This window comes from Catharus ustulatus, chromosome 7 (genome assembly GCF_009819885.2).
Source record: "Catharus ustulatus isolate bCatUst1 chromosome 7, bCatUst1.pri.v2, whole genome shotgun sequence".
In the NCBI taxonomy this organism is placed as follows: domain Eukaryota; kingdom Metazoa; phylum Chordata; class Aves; order Passeriformes; family Turdidae; genus Catharus; species Catharus ustulatus.
The window spans coordinates 10008701-10031191 of record NC_046227.1 but is presented as its reverse complement, the minus strand read 5'-3'; the positions used below and the strand labels follow the sequence as shown (position 1 = coordinate 10031191).

General features: G+C 39.2%; 1 protein-coding gene across 9 annotated transcripts in view; it reads left to right on the top strand.

Moving 5' to 3' along the window:
• ANKRD44 (ankyrin repeat domain 44) overlaps positions 1-22491 on the top strand; it is a 127975-nt gene that overhangs the window by 99110 nt on the left and 6374 nt on the right. For all 9 annotated transcript variants that reach the window (XM_033064203.1, XM_033064209.1, XM_033064207.1 and 6 more), the window contains exons 17-27: positions 8669-8740; positions 10144-10345; positions 14005-14083; positions 15133-15250; positions 15912-16128; positions 16800-16887; positions 17748-17831; positions 19046-19191; positions 20005-20087; positions 21211-21293; positions 22396-22487. In XM_033064203.1, coding sequence (XP_032920094.1) covers positions 8669-8740; positions 10144-10345; positions 14005-14083; positions 15133-15250; positions 15912-16128; positions 16800-16887; positions 17748-17831; positions 19046-19191; positions 20005-20087; positions 21211-21293; positions 22396-22487 — 1264 coding nt within the window. The remainder of the gene's footprint in view (positions 1-8668; positions 8741-10143; positions 10346-14004; positions 14084-15132; positions 15251-15911; positions 16129-16799; positions 16888-17747; positions 17832-19045; positions 19192-20004; positions 20088-21210; positions 21294-22395; positions 22488-22491) is intronic.

Genomic DNA, 22491 nt, shown 5'->3' with positions numbered 1-22491 from the left:
CTAGAGCAAGACAGTTCTTTATTGGCCTAAAACTTGTTTAGAGGAAAGAGTTCATATGAAATATGGAGCTTTAATTCTGGTCAAAACTAAGTCAAGGGGGCTGCAGCAATTATATTGTTTTTAATGAATACTAGTATTTCCCTACATGCACAATACCAAACTTCAGCAAAATGTTAGGGAATTGTTTTGGTGTTCCAGAATATGTCAAGTTTATAAAAGACCCTGTCCTCCTCGATTTTTAACCAAGTATCTAAGAGAGCTTATTTCTAAATAAATGTTCACTTTAAAAATTAAGTCCAAAGAAAAAGATGTGGTATCCAGTGGCATTTCCTTCACTGGGCAATTTATGCAAATTATGCTTTAAGCACCACAGTTTCTCAGCATTATAAAATATTCACACATTTGAATGCAGTTTAGAGAAAGGCCGGTTTATCTATGGAAACATATATTCATTCTTTGACTTTAATGTTTACTGTGAGCCCAGTACCTTGGCTGGAACTTAGCTACATTTCTTTGTGGGGAAGGTATTAGGAGAAATAAGGATTAATACTGAAAAGGTCATATCTTTGACCCAAACAAAATTTATGTTTTGTGTGTTCAACCACAGAGCTCAACAAGAGCAGCTTTTTTCCTGGAGAACCTTTAGGTTGTCTGGAACATTAGTGGGGTAGCTGCCCTGCAATGAATGATGTGATGATGCTAAAAAGAGAAGAGTGGAAGCCAATTCCTCAGTTGTTTCTCCATCTGTAGGGAGCCATTCGTGAAGGCTGAGTGGTGGGCATGTGTGCTTGCAAGCCACTGAAACTCCCACCTACCTTCCTGCTTCTAGAAATAACTTCTTCAGGTTTGTTTAGGCTGGGGCTGACTTTGCTAGTGGTACTCAGTGATACCAGCCATGACTGCTACCTGGTATTTTAGAGCTGATCACATCACCAACTGCTTTGAAAAAAAGAAAAATGCTGTGGATTTTTTTACATTGAAATGATCTCTTATCACAAGATCTTTATTGGTGTGAAAAGAGTGGAATTTGAATTGTAATTTCACATTAAAATTCTATCCAGAGAGAAAGTCAAGCATTTTATGCTGATAAAAACAGGATTCTGTGCAATGCTAGGCCAAACAGAATTAAATGCCTGTTTCCTCTAGTGAAATCTCTTTTCTGACTGTAAGAATTGATGAATACTTTTTCTTTTAATCTGCTCCTCTCTTTATTCCATCAGCAAATGTAATTCCTTCTCTGACTAACAGAAATTGAATGGTCACAGGGGCTAAATGATTTGAGGATGGGAGGAGAGCATGGTTTAACCAGAAGCTGTGGCCAGAAGAAAAGGCAAATCTCTTTGGGTGTGTTGGGGAGCAGGGGCAGGGGGAGGTGCCACACTGGGAATGGAGAGGCTGGGGAACACCTTTGGTCAGAGCAGCTCTGCACTGCCCTGCCTTCAAACACATGGTTCCTTAACCTGTGGAGAAATTGAAATCACAGATTCCATAAATCTTCAGTGTGGCTGCTGCTAATTACCTGTGTGCTGTGAACACAAATGTGTTCATTGATCTGAGAGCAGGACACTGGTAATTACTGGTGAGCGAATCACAGGGGCTGGGATAGGTGTTAAAAACCTGTTTTCCACAGGGGGATCTGGCTTGGATGCTTGTCCAGTGGCAGCTCTTAGGCCTCTGTCTGCCCAGATGTCTTTATGTGGGGGATATAACCTGGGTTTTCTGCTTCATAATTGCCTGCGTGTCTCCACAACCAACACCTTCTTTCTTAAAGGGAGCATTTTGTCTGAGGGGCAGCAGTGCTTGTGTGATGAGTTATTTTGTACCTGTGCCTATGAGAGCTTTTCCCACATGGAGCAGAGAAGCACAAAGTCAGTAACTTAAGTGGTTCTAAAAAGGAACTTAACGCTCAAAAATAACTTAAATAGACCTAATTTGTCTATTTAATAGACCTAATTTGTCAGTTGTAGAATCCCCCAAATCATGGCAGACTGATTTCATTGTTTGAGTTTTGATGTCAGCATTTGTGCAATATGTACCCACTGTTTAAATAATCAGTAGGAGCCCACATATGCTAGATGTACTGGTGTAAGTTTGTAGATGTGCAATTTGGATTAGATTTTATGTTTTGGAAACTAGATAATTTGAATTCTAAAAATAGTCTCTAAAAAGCTAATGCTGCTTAGGAAATCAATGAGGGCAGGAATTTACTTTCTGCCCTGGCACTCTGCTGGCACTTTGCCTTGTAGGATAGAGTATTGCTTAGCATCTCTGGGGGTTATTTTCTGTCTCTCTGACACATCTGGTCTTTTTTAGTCTGTAGTTTTATTTTCCTGGGGTGGAGAAGCAAGACACTTAAATCTGACAGAGAACAACAAGGCCACTGCAGAACTTCAGGAGACATTTTTCCTTCAGTTAGGAAAGAGATCATGGACTTCTGCTGTTGCCTGAAATACCTTTCTGTGTATCTGTGTATGTGTGGTGTTTAAATGTTATGTGTGAAGAATATCTGGCTCCCTCAAGTCTACTGAATCCAAAGAAAAGGACATTTGATCATGGCATATTGCATTAGCTCTCAGAAAGAACTGTGGCCACTGGGATTTTAGGGGTGCAGTCAGGTTTATTTATCCAAGGCTAGATGTTTGCCTGCATGAGTAGACTTTAAAAAAAGCCTGTCACTGGTTTATTGGTATTTGTAGGTTTACAAAGCAATCTGACTTCATTAAGCAAAGCCTCCCACAGTGTGTGTGTATTACATATCTGTTGATCTGTGTTTTGTCAATTGAGATTGATCTTAAACATTCTCATTATTCTCCTCTCTTCCTTCCTCCCTATGAAGTAATGTAACTGATATCTATCTGCAGTGGCTGTGCTGTCATTGCTTCAGGAGTATTTCCTCTGGGTGTGGAGAGTGGAGGGGTGGGGCACACAGGGTCAGGTCCATGATTCTGTTCATGCACTGCTTGCAATGCAGTTATTGTACAGGAAAAAACAAATCAAGAAACATTTTCATATTACCATTACATTTGAGTGTTTCTGTCTTTAATTATTTTAATTCTAATTGACATTTTTAATTAGATTGGAAGCAAAACTCCATTGGATATAGTGAGTAAATGAAAAGCGATTGCATGTTGTGTACTTTTATTTAAACTTCTTAGTATTTTGCAAATCTTGTATTCACTCTGGTGAAGCCTGAGGAAGAAGAATCACAACTCTTAACCAGCATGCCATGTACTTGAAGCAATTGCATGTGTGCTGCTTCTGCTTCCATTGGAATTCCTTCTTCCTGCTGCTTGCAGGCTCCAGCTTTGCTCAAGGCTGTTGCTTCTCCTCAGTCAGTCTTAGGAGCTGTGAGTCCAGTGCACGTACCTGGCTGGCATGACACTTCCCTGGATGTTAAAGTAATTTTGCCTTTGGTAATGTGAAATGGAACCACACTTGTCTGTTTTCTGGAAGTTTGTGGCCAATTTTAAAGTGTTTCGGAGAAGAAATGTAAATTACGTGGCTTCAAGTGAGCTTGAATTTAAAAAGTACTTGTGTGTGTTTCAGAGTAGAGGCTCAAATGAGAGGAGAGTAGCAAAAATAACACTGAAATGCACATTTTAAAAATCAACTGTCACTGTATTTTACCAGTTCTCAAGTTTTCTATCTAAAGAGCAAACTTCTAAGGATAATAATTTCTCTAAATATAAGCCTTCCTATACCTTTTGCACACCTTTATGATTTGCAAGTTTCTTTGGTTAAGAGAGTCTTTAAAGCAAAGTGTGAGGTTTTACAGAACCTCTGAGGTAGAATTTCTGGCCAGAAGGAATCATGATCTATGTGATTTGAGTATGAAAGTCCCAGGTTCAAATCCTTGCTCTGACTGACAAAGGAATTGGACTTCTACATCATAACCAACATATTACGCAGGCTGGTACTGGGGGTGACCTCTCACTCTCATTTGGAGCTGTTCTGCATTGTTTAAATACTCACTGGGTGACAATGACCTGTGTCTCTGACCCAATGAGTATGGCACTCCGGTGGCTTAACATGAGGTGATTTTGTATGGAGTGGAAGAGCTCCAGCAGAAGATCAGTGCCCCGGCTGAGAACAGCCCGAGGCCTGCTCGAGTTTCACATTTAGATATGTTTAAAGACATTGTTCTCTTACATGCCAGGTAAGTGTCCTGTTTGTATGGTGGTGACTGTTCTGGTGGGTATTGGATACTTAATCTTTGTATAGGAGGAATTTCATGGAGCTACTAACACATCTCTTTCGGCTCAGTCAGCCTAAGCTCTTGTTGAAATACTTCTTGCTTAAGTTAACTTCACCCCTATCTGTGCATGTGAGTGAAATGGATGTCAGTACTGATGAATTGGATTTTTAAAGCCTGATCTTAGGAAAGCATCAGCACTAGGTTAAGAGGCATATTGGCTTTAACCTGATCAAATTAAGATAATAATCATGTGTATTTACAAATACAGAGAGAGCTTACAGGATTACCTGTTCCCCTGAGGATGTGTTTGTGCCACTTCACCTTTTGAATTTTTCATCAATCAGGAATAATTCTGAGATTTTAAAATGTGCTTCCCTGATGGAGATAAAGTAGTACAGAGGTCCATTTTACTGCTCTTTTCTATACCATCAGAAAAAGCTGATGAGGTTCGTTAATTTTGTGCTGGCTACTTGCTGGAAAAGCCTTTATTTAAAAGAAGCTGCTGGTGGCATGTTTTCCCAGAGCAGAGACAATTATCTGTTGCAATTTAGCAGGAAATACGAGATGCAAAGTGACACCTAGCTCATATATTCACTTCAGAAAGTGACATTAAAAATCATGACTAATTGCCACTTCTGAATGACCTTGTAAGTGATCAGCAGCATCGCTGCATAATTGTTGCAGAGGAGCAGTATCCAACTATTTCTTTAGTCTTTATTGCCTTTTGATCAGCTCTTCACATGTGTGGACATTTCTGAACACTGTTAGATTAATAACTTTTCAGAGTAAAGGCCATTTTTAGAATATGCACAGGCAATCTAATGCTTTGCCATTTTACAATTAGCATGAATAGCACCAAACTGCAGGGGTTCCCCACCAGTATTGGCAATGTGTGTTGGAATGTCAAAGCTGCCTTAATAAAACAGTAAAATTCTCCAAGAAAAGTCCCTTTAACTGCAGTGCCAGTTAGCACAAACCTGGGACATATTGGGAGTGCACTGAAATGGCTGTGCCTGGAGGTGCCTGTGCTTGATGGCTTGGACAGGATCACACATTCTGTTCTCTTTCAGGGTTTGAGATAGTGCCCATCGTTTCACTGTCTATGGTTTGAAGTTTCTTTTGACTCTTGCTTTGAAAAGTGTAGCTTAAACCTTTTATGCATGATGAAAGTATTATCTCTTTCTGCTTAATGGTAATTTAAAATTACTGACAAGCTCCATGAAGCTGTGCTTTTTTCTTTTCTTTTTTTATTTTTTTAAACCAGAGCTGAGTTTTAGAATATATTATATTCTATGAGGACAATCATAGGAAGTATCCTGACTCATTAACTGGCATATCTGAATGCCCCAAAAATAAAGGGGGGAACCCACACTGTATCCTGCTATGTAGTAATTTATTATAACCAGAGAATAAAATCAAGCAGTAAATCCTCTTATGCCTGTAAATACCCTTACTGCACAAATGAAATGGTGAGAACTGTAAAAAAAAGTTATTCATCTTCATGCTGAACTGGGGAAGAGAAGAGAGTTTATAATAGCCACTTTGTAGTACTGTTAGTTTGGTAGACTAGAACTGAGTAATTGATACTTTATCTTAGTCTGCATCTCTCAAAGCATTCATGTTACTGTTTCTGAGTCTGAAGAAGACCTCACAAAATAATTACTTACAGTATTAAGTGGTGGTGTCATGGGAAGTGAAAGGGTCGTGCTGGGCATTTCCAAGAGGCAGAAAGAGAAGAAGGGTAGCCTTGCTTTAGAAAGGTTCTGACCCGCCCACGGGGAAGGGTGGCCCTCAGTTTCACATGCAGGGTCTTTGCACAATTCTGACATCCACCTAAAACCTGCAGCAGTCAATACAGAGAAATGCCATCAAGTCAAACTTTTAAAGTCTTAGAAAATAAGAAATGCAATATTCTGGGACATTCTCCAGTCAGCCACCAGTAACCATAGACTGCTGGTATATCATGCTTATTTGTCTGTCCTTGGTGAAATGCAGCATCACAGGCAGGTATGGATTGCAGCACAGCAGACACACTGGGATTGCTCTGTGGGATTTAAGTTTCCATGGCTGCCAGGACAAATGATTTTGAATGATAAATTTACCTTTTTAAAAACAGATGCAACTATGAATAGCTTCTTCCAAGTACAATGGAACTAGAGTCCCCCAAGGACACACTGTTCTGTGTTATTATAACAAGTACATGTAATTTACTATAAATGCATCCATAGAACCATAGAAACACTGGTAAAACTGGAGAATTTCTTGGTGACTTGGACTTGGTATTTTTTAATCTCTTTGTACACTATGTTTATCATTCAAGTGACTTAACTGTTAGAAAATGATGCTTGTCAAGGAATGCCGAAAAAATTATTAGTGCTGTGTCTTTTATCTTCCTCTTCTTGTTCTCCTTTATAATTTCTGCTCTCGCAGTGTATGGCTCTGTTTCTGAGAGCTACCAGGTTTGCCATCAAATTCATGTTTGCACTTGACTTTATGATGGAGATATTCAGCCTTATGACTAATAAGCTCATTAAGCCTGGTCTGCACCAGCCTAAGCTGCTTTGACTCTAAGCCATGGAGATGCCTTTTGTGAGGGGCTCTCCAATCCCACAATTTGTGCCTTTAGAGCCTTAATTTTGTCAATTTTCTATGTGGTTTTTTTCATCTATTTGAAAGGCAATTATCTGCCTTGTTCCAGGAGACTTTTGGAGCCTTCTGACAGGTGATGGGAACTATTTACTTGTTATGATTTTGATCCTGGAATTTCAACATGTGATGATAAATGTAATTAAAAATGATTAAATTAGTCTGCTGTGCTGGCCTCATGGACATAGACTAAAGGCCAGTATCAGGTAGGCAAGGGGGCAGGCTTAGTGCTTGGGTTTCCTTGGTTGGATTTTTTAGCTTGTTTACTCACTAGAGAAAAATCAGATGCATTTGTGTATTCAGAGCTGGCTACTGCTTCATCCTGTTCACAGCTCTCTTATATAAGAGAACAGTATTTTAACTGGAGGTGGTTCCACATGACAACACCAAATGCATTTCTTAACTCTGCCCCAAACCTACCAAGAAACTGGTGGGAGGCTTGATTTTTTTTTTTTCTTCCCCTTAGCTCTAGAGAAGTGTTAAAATTTGCATTACCTGTTCATACACACACCTACTTGCTTATGACTGGTATTTTTATCAACACATAGTCTTGACATATTGCTAGGCACAAAATATACAAGTAAATTAAATGATTCCTTAATTTTCTAGCTTTTCCATAGGATTCAGATTAATGTCCTTGTTGAATAAAAGATTTGTAACACCTTGTGCATTATTAAGGCTAATTTGTATTCCACTTTGATTTTTGGAAAAATTTACCATTGAATCAAGTCTATTGCAGACAAAGTTGTTACATCAAAAGTTCAGGCCTAGATCATTGTTTAAAGCCCCCTGTAGCCTTTCATGGTCTCTTTGGAGAATTTTCCATGTTGTCATAGCCTAAATTGCCCAGATTGTTACAAAAACTTTCTTCCTTTCTTTTTTTTCAGTCTTTTAATTAATTCTTTACTGTCTTAAAAAACAAACAAGCCAACCACCCAACAAAGACTGAAAAATTTCCTTGCAGCCTAAGAAACATTACAAGTCAGTTTTAGTTGACTGTCACGCTTTTCTTTCTTTGTAGTCTCCCATTGCTGATTTTCTGTAAAATGCTAATTTCCAGTCCCAAAGGCTTTTGGACACTGACTCTGAGTCATTATTAAGCAGAAGGCCATGCACATGAGCAGTGCCACTCAACAAATGTTGCATTGTCAATACTGTGTATGATTTTCTTTGCAGCCTCAGCTGGAGAAGTTGTCAGGGTTCATGTCCTGTTGTGGAGTGGTGCTTTTCCATAGCTCCTCCTTCTAGATGGATGGAAATGTCCTTGGGTTTAAGCCATAAAATGAAGAGGATTATACAAATTTGTTGCTAGATATTACTGGATGTTTGTAGGAGTTCAGGGACATGTTGCATTTTGAAAGACTGTCATTTGTAGGAGCAGATTGTTCTTTCTGTCAATTTTATAATTTATCAGTGATTCACAGCTCAGTTATAATTATTCCCAGTGCTAATTATGTGTCAGAATTACCCAAAACACTGTATCAGACATGGCTTGCATATGCTGTGTAATCATGAAATGGAGCTTGCTCTAATGTAAATTTACTGAGGGCTCTATTCCAGAAATCCATTGTTTTAAGGGCTCCTTTCTCACCCAAGCAGGCCCCCGGATTTAATGGAACCTAATTAATCAGGGTAAGGATGTTCATGACAAGCTTTTAAACTGGTTTTATAGCTTTACCCTGTGCAGAAAAGCTTGAAAATACTTTGCAATCCTTCAATAATTACTGTTGCCAAAATACATCTTTGCTGATTTATAGATTTATAGTCCATGAAAATTTATCATGTCTCATGTAAAAATGTTTTAAGACTTAATTTTTTTCTTCCCAGCTTCTGGAAAAAACAAACAATATGTTTGAGGAATCTGATTCTGCAGCTACAAAAAGTCCTTTGCATTTAGCTGTAAGTATGAGATGTACAGAGCATTTGATCAGTATCTTCTAGAGAGTTCCTTAATCTCTGCTTTGAAGCAAGTTTAACTGTAGGCTTGTTTTGAAAAAGGTGGGTAGGGATGTAGGCCTAGATGTAGCAAAGCCAGGTTCTGGGCTGGAATTGTTAACTAAGTTTTAGGCCATTGAAGTTCTTGGCTCTTCCTGCTCTAACACTTGGGTAAGAACATGACACAGAAACTGAAGTGAAATTAAATGGAAATTCCCACTTGTGTTTAGAACTAGTTTATAAATATGGGACCAAAGCTTGAGCCTAGGCTTTGAGCATGGAGTGAGATTCTCTGACGTTCTGGTGGAGAGGTGCAGTGCAAAAAATCTGTTACACAGCAGGGTGTGGAAAAGCATTTAAAGCCCAGCAGTGCCCTGTGAGAATGCTACAGAGGCTGGCATATCACAACAGGATCCAGCAGATAACAATTGCTCCCCTCTCCCAAGAGCTCAAGATTCATGATTCCTCTTCCCAGTTGTCTTGTGCAGGATCACAGAATAGCTGAGGTTGACAAGGACCTCTGGAGATCCAGTCCCATCTCTCTGGTAAAAGCAGAATCAGCTAGAGCAGATTTTTTCAGGGCTGTGCCCCATCACATTTTAATGTCTTTAGGCATGGAGAGTTCACAGCTTCAACTCTGATAATACTAACTGTACAACTGTGTGTAAATAAAAAGGATGCTCTGAGTATGATGGTGAGAAGGGCAGACCCTACAAAGCTGAACAAAGCATTTCCAATTTCTGGCCCTGTCCTCTGGGTTTTTGCAATGCCACCTGTGTTTGTGCTGCTGGCCCCAGTGTGGCTGTAGGTCTGGAAGTGCATCTGCTTGTCCATTGTAGTTGTTCTACCAAATGATCCTGCTGGCAGGAATTCTCCATGAAGCATCAGCTGTAAACAGCATGTCAAGTTTGTTTATATTTGCACAAAAATCTGCTTTGAGAATCGCTTTTGTTTAGTTGGAGACCAGCAGTGATAATCCATGGAGCTCTCTAGTGAATCTAGTTTCTGAAGGAAACATTTCCCTGTCAGATACCGTAGCATGTGAAAAAATTAATTGCTGATTGACCTGTGCTGGCTTGGCAAATTATTGCCTGAAATTTCCTCACTTTGGGTTGTACTAGAAGGTTAGAGCAAATCAAGAATCACAATTTCTTTTCCTAAACACTAGAAATTTTTTAATTTCTTAGGATAGTGCAATTTGGAAAAATCATTTCAAGTTGAAGAGAGAGTCATGAGGAATCAAGGAAACAGTGATTTCTGTTGTGTTTAGGAGAAACTGAAAGGGATGGATTTTATTCACAATTTATGGGAAAGGTCTCTGAAAGACAGGAGTTGTGTTCTTTATATGACACATTTCCTAATTCCAGGCCTATAATGGTCATCATCAAGCTCTGGAGGTACTTCTCCAGTCTCTGGTCGATCTGGATATTAAGGATGAGAAGGGACGCACTGCTCTGGACCTGGCTGCCTTCAGAGGACACGCAGAGTGTGTGGAAGCTCTCATCAGCCAGGGTGCTTCTGTCACCGTAAAGGACAATGTCACCAAAAGGACCCCCCTCCATGCCTCAGGTGAGTGTGATCCTGTGCTACCCTTGTGCCATAAACCCTCCCACACCGAAGCAGGTGCCTTTGCTTACCTGCTGTTGCTATGCACATTTTAATAAAGGGAAGAACATTCTCACGTGTCCTGAGGAGTGATACTTGTTTGCTGATGTTGTACATTTAAACACTTCTTCTTCCGTTTCATTCATCTTTTTTCCTCTATCCCTGTGGTTCACTCCTCCCTCTTACAGAATCCTGTATTTTTGTACAGCACTACTGCTCTGCCCTTACCTGCTTTCCTCTCTCTGTTACCACCTACTCTTCAGGAGGTGTGATGTTTCCCTCATGGCACTTTCTCTTGCTGGTTCTTCAGCCAAATAATCAGGGGAGGAGGGAACACTGAACCTCACTGCTTCTCCTTTGGAAGAAAGGTTGAAAAATAGATGTGGGCTCTGATTGGCAATGAAATTATCCTGGTGTTCAAAACTTGAAACCGTTTGCAGTGGCAACACCACAGAAATTCACCCCCCTCTTTCAGGCCTCCTTTCCTCATGTGTGGGGTGTTAATTATGTAACATGCAAAATTAGCTGGGAAATGTAGACTTTGTCATTTATTTGAAGGTGGTTATTTGACATGTGCCTGTTGGGTAAATGTGCAGAGGTGCCAAAGGGAATGTGTCTCTGCTGCTCCAGGAGCGGCTCTGTACAGGGTAGCAGTGGCCTCTAGTGGGAAGGAAAATTAATACCACGTGGATAATTAATTCAGGGCCAGACTTAGTTGTCTTTCTGCTTATCTTTTAATCTTGCTGAAATGTAGTATCAGTTTGTTCTCGGTGTGTGATCATGTAAGTGCAACCTAGAAACAAGAGGTCAAATAGATTTATCAATTTTGTCTCCAGTACTGAAGGAAATGCTCATAATAGATCCACACTGCATACTAAAAATGCTTCCTGTCTGCTTAAACTTTGCCTCAGAACTCAGCACATTTCTCCCCATGATAAATACTGATGGTTTAATTAATTGAAATCAATATTGTGCTATCACAAAACTGAGCTGCATTAGTCAAGCACTTTCCCTGTGACTTTGTGTGGTACATCATCACTATAGCAAAGATTTGCATTTATTTGAAAATGTGGTTATAGTGACATAAGTTTCTAGTTGTCACAACTGAACTGTAAAGGTTCTTCAGTACTGAGAAAAGTGAATGGTAACAAAGCCATATTTTTGTTAGCAACTCTGACTTAAAATATGAATCTGTTGAATAAATTGAGTAAATTTGTTGAACAGAAGATATTATTTTAATACACACGTTTCTTGCCTTCATATTAATCCAGACTGTGTTCCCCCGTGCCCCCTTTTAATTTGTTTTTTAATCACCTCCATCACTGTAGTATTGACTGCCTTCCACGTTAAACCAGTAGGAAGATTCATTACAGACTTTTCTGGTCCATGATGCTTTTTGCTTCTCAGACCAAAAACATTCCCAGGTGTGCAAATAAATTGTTCTTCAAATTTGCAGTGAAGTAAAATAAGTCAGATATGTATAAGCCCAACCAAGAAAAAAGGCAAAAAATCCTACACCCAGGAATGAGATGCAAAAGGGAACATGAGCCTTGAGCAGAAGGGAAGGTAATGCAGATGGGTTGAGTATTTGAACTCCTTAGTAAAGCAAATTTACCACTGTAATGAACTTGAAAGCTTTCAAATGAGAGTTAGGTGCACTTTGGGTAAATATCCATTAAGACAAGGTTGAGAATGCTGCACTCAAGAGCTCAGTAGTGTTCTGTGGAAATTACCTCTGGAGTGAAGTTTCTGTCAGCAGCTCCTCTGGGGAGCCCCTTGCCATGTGCCAGTTTCCATGCAGGTGTTCCATAGGGAAGTGCTTTGGTGAGCAGTGTTTCAGCAAGTCCTGGAGCCACCTGCTGGGAACTCGGCCTGCAGCTGCTGCACATTCCCCAGCTTTGTGCTGCAAGTCTGCGAGGGAGTCAAGTGGTGTATTTTGAGAAATCAAACAGAATCCTTGCTGAACTATTCCTTGAGTGCCAGTGTGCATTTGCACACACAAAAGTGAGCACTTGCACATGCAGCACTGTGCATTGGGAAGAAACAAGAAGGCAACGTGCACCCATCCCCTTAAACTTGTTTGCCCTCATTCCTTCGAATTACAGCAGCACAATTGCTGAACAGAGCTCAGGAGGCTTCGAGTGCTGCATTGGGTGACAGGATTCTGCACATTTGTGTCACTAAAGGGATTTGTGACTTGAGTGTATAACTCACCTAATGCAGTGCTTCTTTTTTCTGTCTGCCCCCATGAAGGAATGGGCTTCCTCTGACCTCATAACACGGAGAATTTCCTTTGCCAAAATGATATGTTGCCTGTGTAATTTTATTACCACCAGCCTCTATTCTGGCTAACCTAGGGAATCCATTGCAAATGTTCCCCTAGTGTTAGTGCTGTGGGTCTACTGGCAAAACTAACATTCCCTTCAGGTCTGTAATCCTTAGTAATCACTGGGTCAGCTCCTAGGAGTTTCTGGGAGTATCTGTTCTAAAACTTGTTTACCAAAATAATTTTCACACTCTTTGTGAGCAAGTTATGATTCTCCTTCCTCCTGCTGGGAAGAAAGAACAGACCTTTATTTCTGTCCCCCCAAGCCAGTGAATCATCAGCCCTGCAGAACTGTTTACCTGTTATGTATATGTCATTGCTTAGTGGTAAATAACTCAAAATGCTTTTTATTTTTCTGGGTGAATCAACTAAGATTATTTTTGGACAAGTAATTTAAATGTGATGATGTGCACTGGTTTCTCTGCCAGCATGATGTGACATAGGTGGTGTCCAAGGGTTTTGCCTCAGCCCACAGGGTGTAGGCAGTGTGAATGCATGACTTGCTGCAATAAGAACACAACATATATCGACTGAGCACAGGAATTGTTTTTCAAAGAAGAAAATATCTGTCTCTTCATCTCATGAAAGTCTGAAGCCTTAAAGCCAGCTGATGCACAGATGGGGTTCAGTGTCAGGCCCCACAGAATGTAGTAACTCAGAGCTGTTTCCTAGCAGCAGTGGGTTACATAAAAAAACCCAGAACAACAAAAGCCAAGAAACCTCCAAAATATGTCCCCCCAGCAAAAAAACCCCAAACACCACCAAACCCAAATGTTTTTGATAAGTCTTATTTTTGATAAAATGGGTAAACTCAAAGGAATTTTAGTTTCTGATGGTATGTGCTTTTATGAATATGAATTTCTATCACTGGTCAGTCTTTGAATTTTTTTTTTCATAGCACACTGAAGTGCTCACTTGTACAGTGCCCATAAAGACAAGGAGCCTTGACAATGTACTTCCTACTGTGTTCCAATCCTGAGTGCAGAAAGCCTTGCCTGCCTGCTCAGTCTGCAGGATTTTGAAATGCTGTCTGCTTTAGTAGAAATCTTCTCAGTAGTGAATATCACAAATTTGTTTTATTCATTTGGGATTTTTGTATCTGGGAGAACTAATCCTTGTCTTTGTGAGGTCAAGGAAACAGTTCACATTTCACTAGCACAAGTTAAATGAAAATTGGGGGAATATTGATCTCTTCTATGGTGGAGTATTTTCTTTGTTTAAAAGGAAACATTTCTTATCTCTAAGCATTCCAGTGCAACAATATCAGAAATTGAACATAATTTTTTTTCCTTTATAGTCATTAATGGCCATACACCTTGTTTACGGTTGTTGCTGGAAGTTGCAGACAACCCTGATGTGACAGATGCCAAAGGACAGTAAGTTTTCTTTGTGGGCTTTTTTTTCAGCTCTGTAATTCAAATAGCATCTCATATTTCTCACAAAAAAGTACTTATTTGAAATGCTGTATTTCCTACACTTCTAGAATTTGGCAGAGATGACAAAGTACACATTTAGTTGATGTAAGCCATGTGGAAAGGACTAATCATTGATCTGAGCCTCTGCTTCATACTTTAAACAATCTTTTATAGATGTTGAGGGCCAGATTCAATAAAAATGGACGAGCTCCTGAGATATTTCTGTAGAGTCTTTTTCTTTCTAAAACATTGTTATTCTAGGGTTTATTTGGTGCATTAGACTGTGCAGTAGGACACAGTGTTTATTTGAGGTGACACATGCATCTGAGACAGTCCTACAAAAACTTTACTGCTTGTTAAATGGCAGTTACAGAGGGAGAATAAGATGTATTTTTAAAGTGAAAATGTGAATGGTTTAAGAAACTCATTTGAGGTGTCTGGAACATATAATGTTGTACATATAATTTCTGCACATTTAACTTTAAATGGTATTAGTCTGCCTAAAAATAGATGGAGAATAGATCCCTTTCAGAAACAAATTAAAGATATGTTAGTCCAAATTTTAGCTTGAATATTTTCCTCATGTCCCTTCATCCCCTTTAAGCAACTGTGCTGCATTTGCAAAATAAATACTTGGGGTCATTGTGATCTTGGTAATTGGCAGGGACATGCATTCGCAAGACTTGGTATTGTAAAAATCGTGTGTCACTGGAGGTGACAGTAATTGTAGGTTATTAAGGAGAACAGACTGTCTTGAATAGTATTGCTCTGTAAACTTCTTACAAGTGGGTTTGTTACTATTTCAGTCGTGGCAGTTGGTTGTTAAACATCTCAATAATTGCATACAGAAGGTCTCCACTCAGGTGTCACATATGACACCCAGTTCAGAACCAGGCTCATGGGCAGGAGTGGCAAGAAATGCAGGGCTGATTTCTCTGTGTAAGTTAGCAGGGACAAATAGTGTGCCATTTTACAGCTGTGACTGCTCTGGTTTTCTTTTTTTTCCCTAGAACTCCACTAATGCTTGCAGTGGCATATGGGCACGTTGATGCTGTTTCTTTATTACTTGAAAAAGAAGCATCTGTAGATGCAGCTGATCTCCTGGGATGCACAGCTTTACATCGAGGGGTGATTAAATTTTTATATTCCTTTATTATTTGTTTTGCTGTGAGTACAACTCGCTTACAAGTACAGGGATATTTAAATCCAAAGAATACTGTAAATGATTGGATACATGACCACGAGTAATCAATGATATACAAAGCAAGACAGATCTGCTCTTAGTAATGCTTTGCTTTTATTTCACATTTGCGTTAATTAATTAGCCAAAATAATGATTAGACCACTTTTTTTTCTTTTTTTTTTGGTCTCTAGACACTTTATAATAGCAATCATTATTCTTGTAACAGAGTAGCTTAAGAATTCTGAAAATAATTGATTTGAAAGAACTGGCCAGTAGTTGGTTACATTTTTCTTGGAATGGTGCAGTAAGTCCTGCAGGTTTTTTCTGTAGGCGGTGAAACTTGAGGCAGATCTAATCTTTTCCAGTCCAGCTTGACTAAGCTAGACTTTCCTAGCTAACTCCAGCTTCTTACCCGATGTGGAGCTGATGCAAGGGATGATATTTATACAGAACTTTATGATAACTGCAGTGAGCAAAGGGGCTCTCATCTCTGTCTGCTGAATTCCATCCACACCATTTCACATTCACAGGCATCAATCACATTCCACATTTCTGGGGTGAGAAGCTGTATTATGTCAACCTCTTTACTCATTTCTTTGTTACCAGATCATGACTGGGCATGAAGAATGTGTGCAGATGCTGTTAGAGAAGGAAGTGTCTATTTTGTGTAAAGATGCCAGAGGCAGGACACCTCTGCACTTCGCAGCAGCTCGGGGTCACGCCACGTGGCTGAGCGAGTTACTGCAGGTGGCCCTTTCCGAGGAGGACTGCAGCCTCAAGGACAACCAGGGCTACACACCCCTGCACTGGGCTTCTTACAATGGTGAGGCTCTCCTGGGGCTACTGCCCGGGCCAAGGCTGGCCTCAGCTCTGGGGAAAGGGGTGGAGGAGCTTGAAATGAAGAGGCAAATTATCTCTGCTTGCTGTCTGCAGTAAGCATTTGCTGTGTGCACCCTTCAGTTCAGAGGCCAGGGAAATTCCAGCAGTACCTCCCACGACTGGGGGCTCATTTGTTCCGAGTCACAAGAAGCCAGAATGAAATTCTGCTTTTATTCATGTCCATGCTGAAATTGATTTCTGTGTGACCAGGAATGCTCCTTTGAGCTCTTGGTGCAAGAGACCATGCGAATAGATGGGTATTCTGAACTGAACTGATTATTCTAAACTGGGTAATCTGAACTTGTTGCTTAATATAAGGATAAAGCTTCTCAGTAATGACATATAAGACTTGGATGTAATGCAACATACATGGCATCACATTAAAAAGAGCTTTTTTTCTTTCCTTTTTCCTCAATAAATGCATTATTAACCCAGATCTCTCGCTGTTGCCATAAAATTAAAAGAAATTAACTGACTTATCACATCAGAGTTTATATACACATCATGTTCAACTTTAAACTTAAAAAGTATTAACTTCCAACCTGTGTAAGCCTAATATGAATTAAGTGAACTACCTGCTTTGTGCAACACTGTGAAATATCTGCTCTTTCACAGGTCATGAAAACTGCATAGAGGTACTATTGGAACAAAAGCTTTTCCACAAGTTCTATGGTAATAGCTTCTCTCCATTGCACTGTGCTGTGTAAGTAGAAATCTCCAGTAAATACTGCATGTTGCTTTAGGATATATCTGCAGAAAGTAGCAGTATGAGAATAAAGCAAGCTTTTCTGGAAATTATTTGCATGAGTAAATGATTTTAAAGCTGATCACTTGATAAAAAATTCTTTGTAGCTGAAACATATTATTTTAAATCAGAATTTCGAGTAATAAATTTGAAAAAAATTTGAGTATTCAAAGTATTTTAAACGAGTATGCAATTATCAAGCCTATTAAAATGTGTGCAATTTGAACATGAGTGCAAATTTAAAATTAAAATAGCTTTTAATCCAATGTGGAAGTGTGTTAGCTACACTGTGTGTCCATTACTGTTACTAAATACTGTTAATTTTCATAAAGAAATGAGACAAATTAGCAAAACCCAAAAAAGTATTAATTGAACACGTCTTTCAAATCCGAGTACTAAATGTGTGAGTAGTAAATGTAGTTTTCAGTACCTTAAACATTAGAATAAATCTCACTTCATGTAAGTGTCTACGACTGAGTGCTTTCCAGGCCAGGTGTATTTGACATATAGACTAAGGATTTTAAGATATGAAGGTTTTATCCTAGCTTTGTTCTGGACTTTGAAATTACCTTTATGTATAGTGAAATAAGGATCAGTTTTGGTTTAGATATTGAAATCCATCATAGCAGATGCACTTTGGTTAAATGGAGAGATGATGATATGCAGAAGTTGTGACTAAAAGCATTAAAGACAAAGGTATATTAGGGTAACTTAGAAATAACCAGTAAGAGATATTAAGGGGAAGTGAAGTAAACCAATATTGGAAAGCAGAAAAATATGTAGACATGACCATTTCAAAAATGTATTTTCTTTGGCAGAATCAATGATCATGAAAACTGTGCATCACTACTCATTGGAGCCATCGACGCCAGCATTGTCAATTGTGAAGATGACAAAGGAAGGTAATAGTTCTTGAACAAATTGCAATTCATGACTCCATTTAGTTTTTCTCACAGTTCTTTCCAAACCTCTGGCACTAATCCTTATCTGTTATGGTTGAGCTAAGACTTGTCATGCTGACTCTTTCAGACAGCAATTTATACCGCAGCGCAGCTAAATGGTGTCTCACTTGAAACAAGAATATGAGGCATTCAATGTCAGAGCACATATAAAAAAATAGAAAAGAAATAGTATTCTGTTTGTTTAGAACAGCTATGGCTATGGGCTGTTTCCCTAGACCTGTCTTCTTTGCTAAATGTTTAAACACATTTATCTTTGCTAAATGGCATGATGTACATACAGAAAAGTATTTCATTAATAGTTTTCATGTTATGTTGGACCGAGAATATCTATACAGCAAAATAAAACTATTACAGGAAGAGATGGGCATTCAGCCCAATCCTTCATTTGTCACATTGACAAATTTGACAATCTCCTCACCATATATGCATATATTTAATTAAAATTGCTGAAATTCTAAAACCTGAACACTCATTGTTTTCTTTGATTAAAACAAATTCAATACCTCAGTAACAGTGAGGGTAAAAGTACCTCATCTTTGCTGATAAGCAAAACAGAAGCAGCACTGAACTGCTCTGTGTACCAACCATCTTTCATCTCTAGTAGTCACCCTTCATACCCAGAATACCAAAGAGCCACAGCAAATGAATTCCAGTGTCTATGTCTTGTAGAAACTGAAACCTTCAAAGTGGATTGAATTCCTTCTCCCCTTTTTAGTACTGTAGTAACTTGTGGCTTGTTGCTACAGTATCTTTGACTACAATTCAAAATATTTTAATTTTTAAAAAATAATGGATCTGTTTTTTCAGATAGTTCTTCCCAACTGAGGCTTGCTAAAAAAAAAAAAAAAAAGTAAAATCAGATTGATACGGATGAGGGATTGTATTGCTTTTCATGTTACACAATATGCTCTGTTAAAATAAATAGGCTGCTAATACAAGATTCTTCACAGTATTATATCTCCATACTATCATATCCACCTTTGGGGACTGGAAATATTATTTAACTTACTTCAGCTGATGCTACTACAACCTTTTTATGGCATTAACTCGAATTCGATAGAGGAAAAGATAAAATCTCTTGCACTTTGAGGTTTTTGGGGAGGTGGGGAAATTGCCCTTCTTTAGCACCAGCTGTGTGGGTGTTGCTCCCCCAGGACGCCCCTGCATGCTGCAGCCTTCGCCGACCACGTGGAGTGCCTGCAGCTGCTGCTGAGCCACAGCGCACAGGTGAACGCGGCCGACGGCGCGGGCAGAACGCCGCTCATGATGGCAGCGCACGGCGGGCACGTGGGCGCTGTCGGTGAGTGCTGCCCTGCCCCGCAGGGCAATCGCTGCCGTCCTGGCAAAACTGAGCAAAGAAAATACATTATTTGGATAATACCCTGCTGCACAAACATGGAATTTCATCCGTTAAAAAACACTGCTGCTTCTTCTCGGCAGTCTTGAACATTTGCAATAACAAGTTTGAGCCTTACTTCCTCCCAAGAGCACACTGTGAAGAGCAGGAGGGCAATAGTAATGCTGTTTTCCTGTTTACTTCCTTGATTTTGAGGAGCAGTAAGCTGCATGTGTGAAAAAGATGATGTGACTTTTTTCTGTCCTGTCTTATAGGAAGCCCCATTCTTGAAAAGGCAGCTATCAGCAGCTGCTTTTTCCAGGCTAGGCTATGTGCTACAGGCACACAGAATGGGGATCTTGCGGGCTTTGCAGAATTCCCTTTTCTCTAGCTTCAATAGCACAGGCTGCACCCCAAGTTCTTTATATCCCCTTAGTCCTCTCAAAGAAGGATTAACAGTTCTCAGGCAGAGGTGATGCAGGCAAAAATAGCTAATCTGCAAATAGAGAAGTTCATAAATAAATTAGGATCGATACATGTTTGACAGTTTGGGGCACCACAAACAAGCTGTTAGCTCTGCATTTGGTTGTTGATTAACTGCACAAGATTAGTCTGTTCTCATTCACTGATTTCATTATTATAAGGCTTACATCATATAAAGACTTAATTGATTAGCATATATGCACATGTATATTGAAATAGTCTTTTTTTTCCCTTTCTTTTGGCATGTTCATCTGCCCATTGGGTTTATTCATTGATTTCTACTCTATACCTCAGACTTTCTGGTGAACATTGCCAAGGCTGACCTGACATTGAAAGATAAGGAGCTGAATACATCTTTGCACTTGGCTAGCAGTAAAGTAAGTTGAAAATCTCTCTATGCTTTTATTTGCATCAATCTGTATGAATATATGTGTGTGTTTATGCTCCCAAGTTTTTTTATGCAATGGAAATGTAGTGGAGAAGGGGAAGTTGTTCCAAGCTTTTTCTCCAGTCTGTTTTAAAGTAATATACTTCGAGAAAGTACATGGCTCTTATGACAGATGAAACATAAATGGCACTAAGAGAAGTAAAGGAAACCCTTTAAGATTTTACCAGATAATCTCACTGTAAAACAGTTTAACAGGTTCAGTAACAAAGAAAAATAATTTTTTTTAATAATCTCCAATTCCTGTGAAAGGAGCCCAAAATTTTCCCTTAACAAAGCAGGAGTGAAACAAGAGGTATTGATTGATGCATGATCGTGTCTCTTCCTAACCCTTCCTCTTAATTCCAATTTCTACTGTTATTTCTGCTAGAAAAAATGCTCACAGAATTCCCTCTCCTGGGCCTTTTCTTTTGCACCTATCCCCAGATTACATTCCAGTGTGATCATATTACTCCAGTTTTTGCAGACACATGAGCCTTGCTGAATTCTCAAGGTCCTTCAGGCAGCTGTTCACCTGCCAGGACTGTCGGCTCAGCATCTGCAACTTGCTGTGCTGAAACAGGATCAGAAATAAGGCCCGGATCTGTGTTATTCCCAAAGATCCATTGTTAGAGCTCTCTGAATCTGAAGAGGTTTTGTAGTAGCTTATTAATAATACAGAAAGGCACTTAAAGACCCACAGAGTGTGGTGTTCATTTCTGAGATGAAAGCATTCTCTCTCACTGTGTAGTTCTGATAAATCATCCACTGAACGCTCACTCAAGAGAAAACACAGCATTCTCTGAAAGCTGAGGAAGTGAATTCATATTTTATGAATGCAGGGTTGAAAGACAGGTGAATGTCTACATTTCTAAATGTGCTAAAACATCCCAGCAGTCGTGGTTCACAAATGGTATTTTAAGACTTGCTTAGTTCACCTTCTACACAGTCTTACTGAGCTACATGGTTTGTATTTCAAGTTGAGTTATTAAATTTCACTTTCATTATGTAACATTTATTTTGCCTCAATTTCAAACTCCTCAGCAAATTAACACTTCTTTTTTTTCTGACTGCAGGGTCATGAAAAATGTGCCTTGTTAATACTTGACAAGATCCAAGAACAGAGCCTTATTAATGCAAAAAATAATGCATTGCAGACGTAAGTATTGCCTGATCCTCTCAAGTTCAGTTGATTTACTGGAATATTCCAGTTTACCTTTTCAAATTCATGTTTCAGATTACTTCATAGAACAGTAAAGTTAATTTCTGATATTTTGGAATGCTTTCCCTCAAAAAAGACCCAAATTGCATTGCATTCTCACTTTTAATTTTGATTCTGTTGATGCCATTTCTATGCATGAGCTGGTGGAAAAATTGTATGAGGTCATTTATTTGAAGACAAAATGTCTATTAATCATGTGAATATGTAAGTATGCATCTGGCATTTTCTAGCTTTTTGAGCTTCACCTTAAATATAAATCATTTAGACTTACTTAGATTTAAGGTGGTACATTTAGTTCTCAGAAGGTTTTTTAGGCGATACTTTATGTGCAGCTTCTGCCCGTAGCATACGTTATCAGCTGCAACTGTTTGTTGGCATGGGGGAATCCACCAGAGGAGATTCAGCCGTGAGTTCAGGTGGTCACATCACCTAGATCTAGTCCAGATCACTTAGAACTTGCAGAAGAATTCATTCCATCTTAGCCCTTTTTTCCCCTATTCCAATATGAAAATGTTTTTCCTGTCCTGCTAGCTGTCCGTGAACCGGAGCATTGGGTGTTGGGCCAGGAAAGGAGCAAACCAATGGCTATTTTTAATTTCCAGCTGCTCTGCAGTAACAGAGATTAGCAATTGAGTATTCAAGGATAAAAAGGCAATACAATGATATTGAACAGCCTGTAGCAGCCAGAATTAAGGACAGAACAGAGGCGTTTCTTCAGTCTTGGATTCCTTTTCCTTTTAAACATCACTTGTGTGCTGCAAACAGTGCAAAAATGAGACCCTTTTAAAGAAAGTCTTTAGGCTGGAAAGTATTTAGCGGTCTTTGTGTACTTGGACAAAAAAATTCTTGTTTCATAGATGTGGAACATGATGATTATTTCAAAGACTGCAATAAAATTTAGTGTCTACAATATAATTCTAAAGATCCAAGGAAGGAAACCATTCTGTTTCAGATGCTAGGTATGCTTTAAGCATTGCCTAACTTTGTTTAGAAAATCTGTTGTAAACTGAAGTTGAATTTGGTTGTTATGTTTTTGTAGACCTCTTCATATTGCTGCACGAAATGGCCTCAAGATGGTGGTTGAAGAGTTGCTGGCCAAAGGGGCCTGTGTCCTGGCAGTAGATGAAAATGGTAA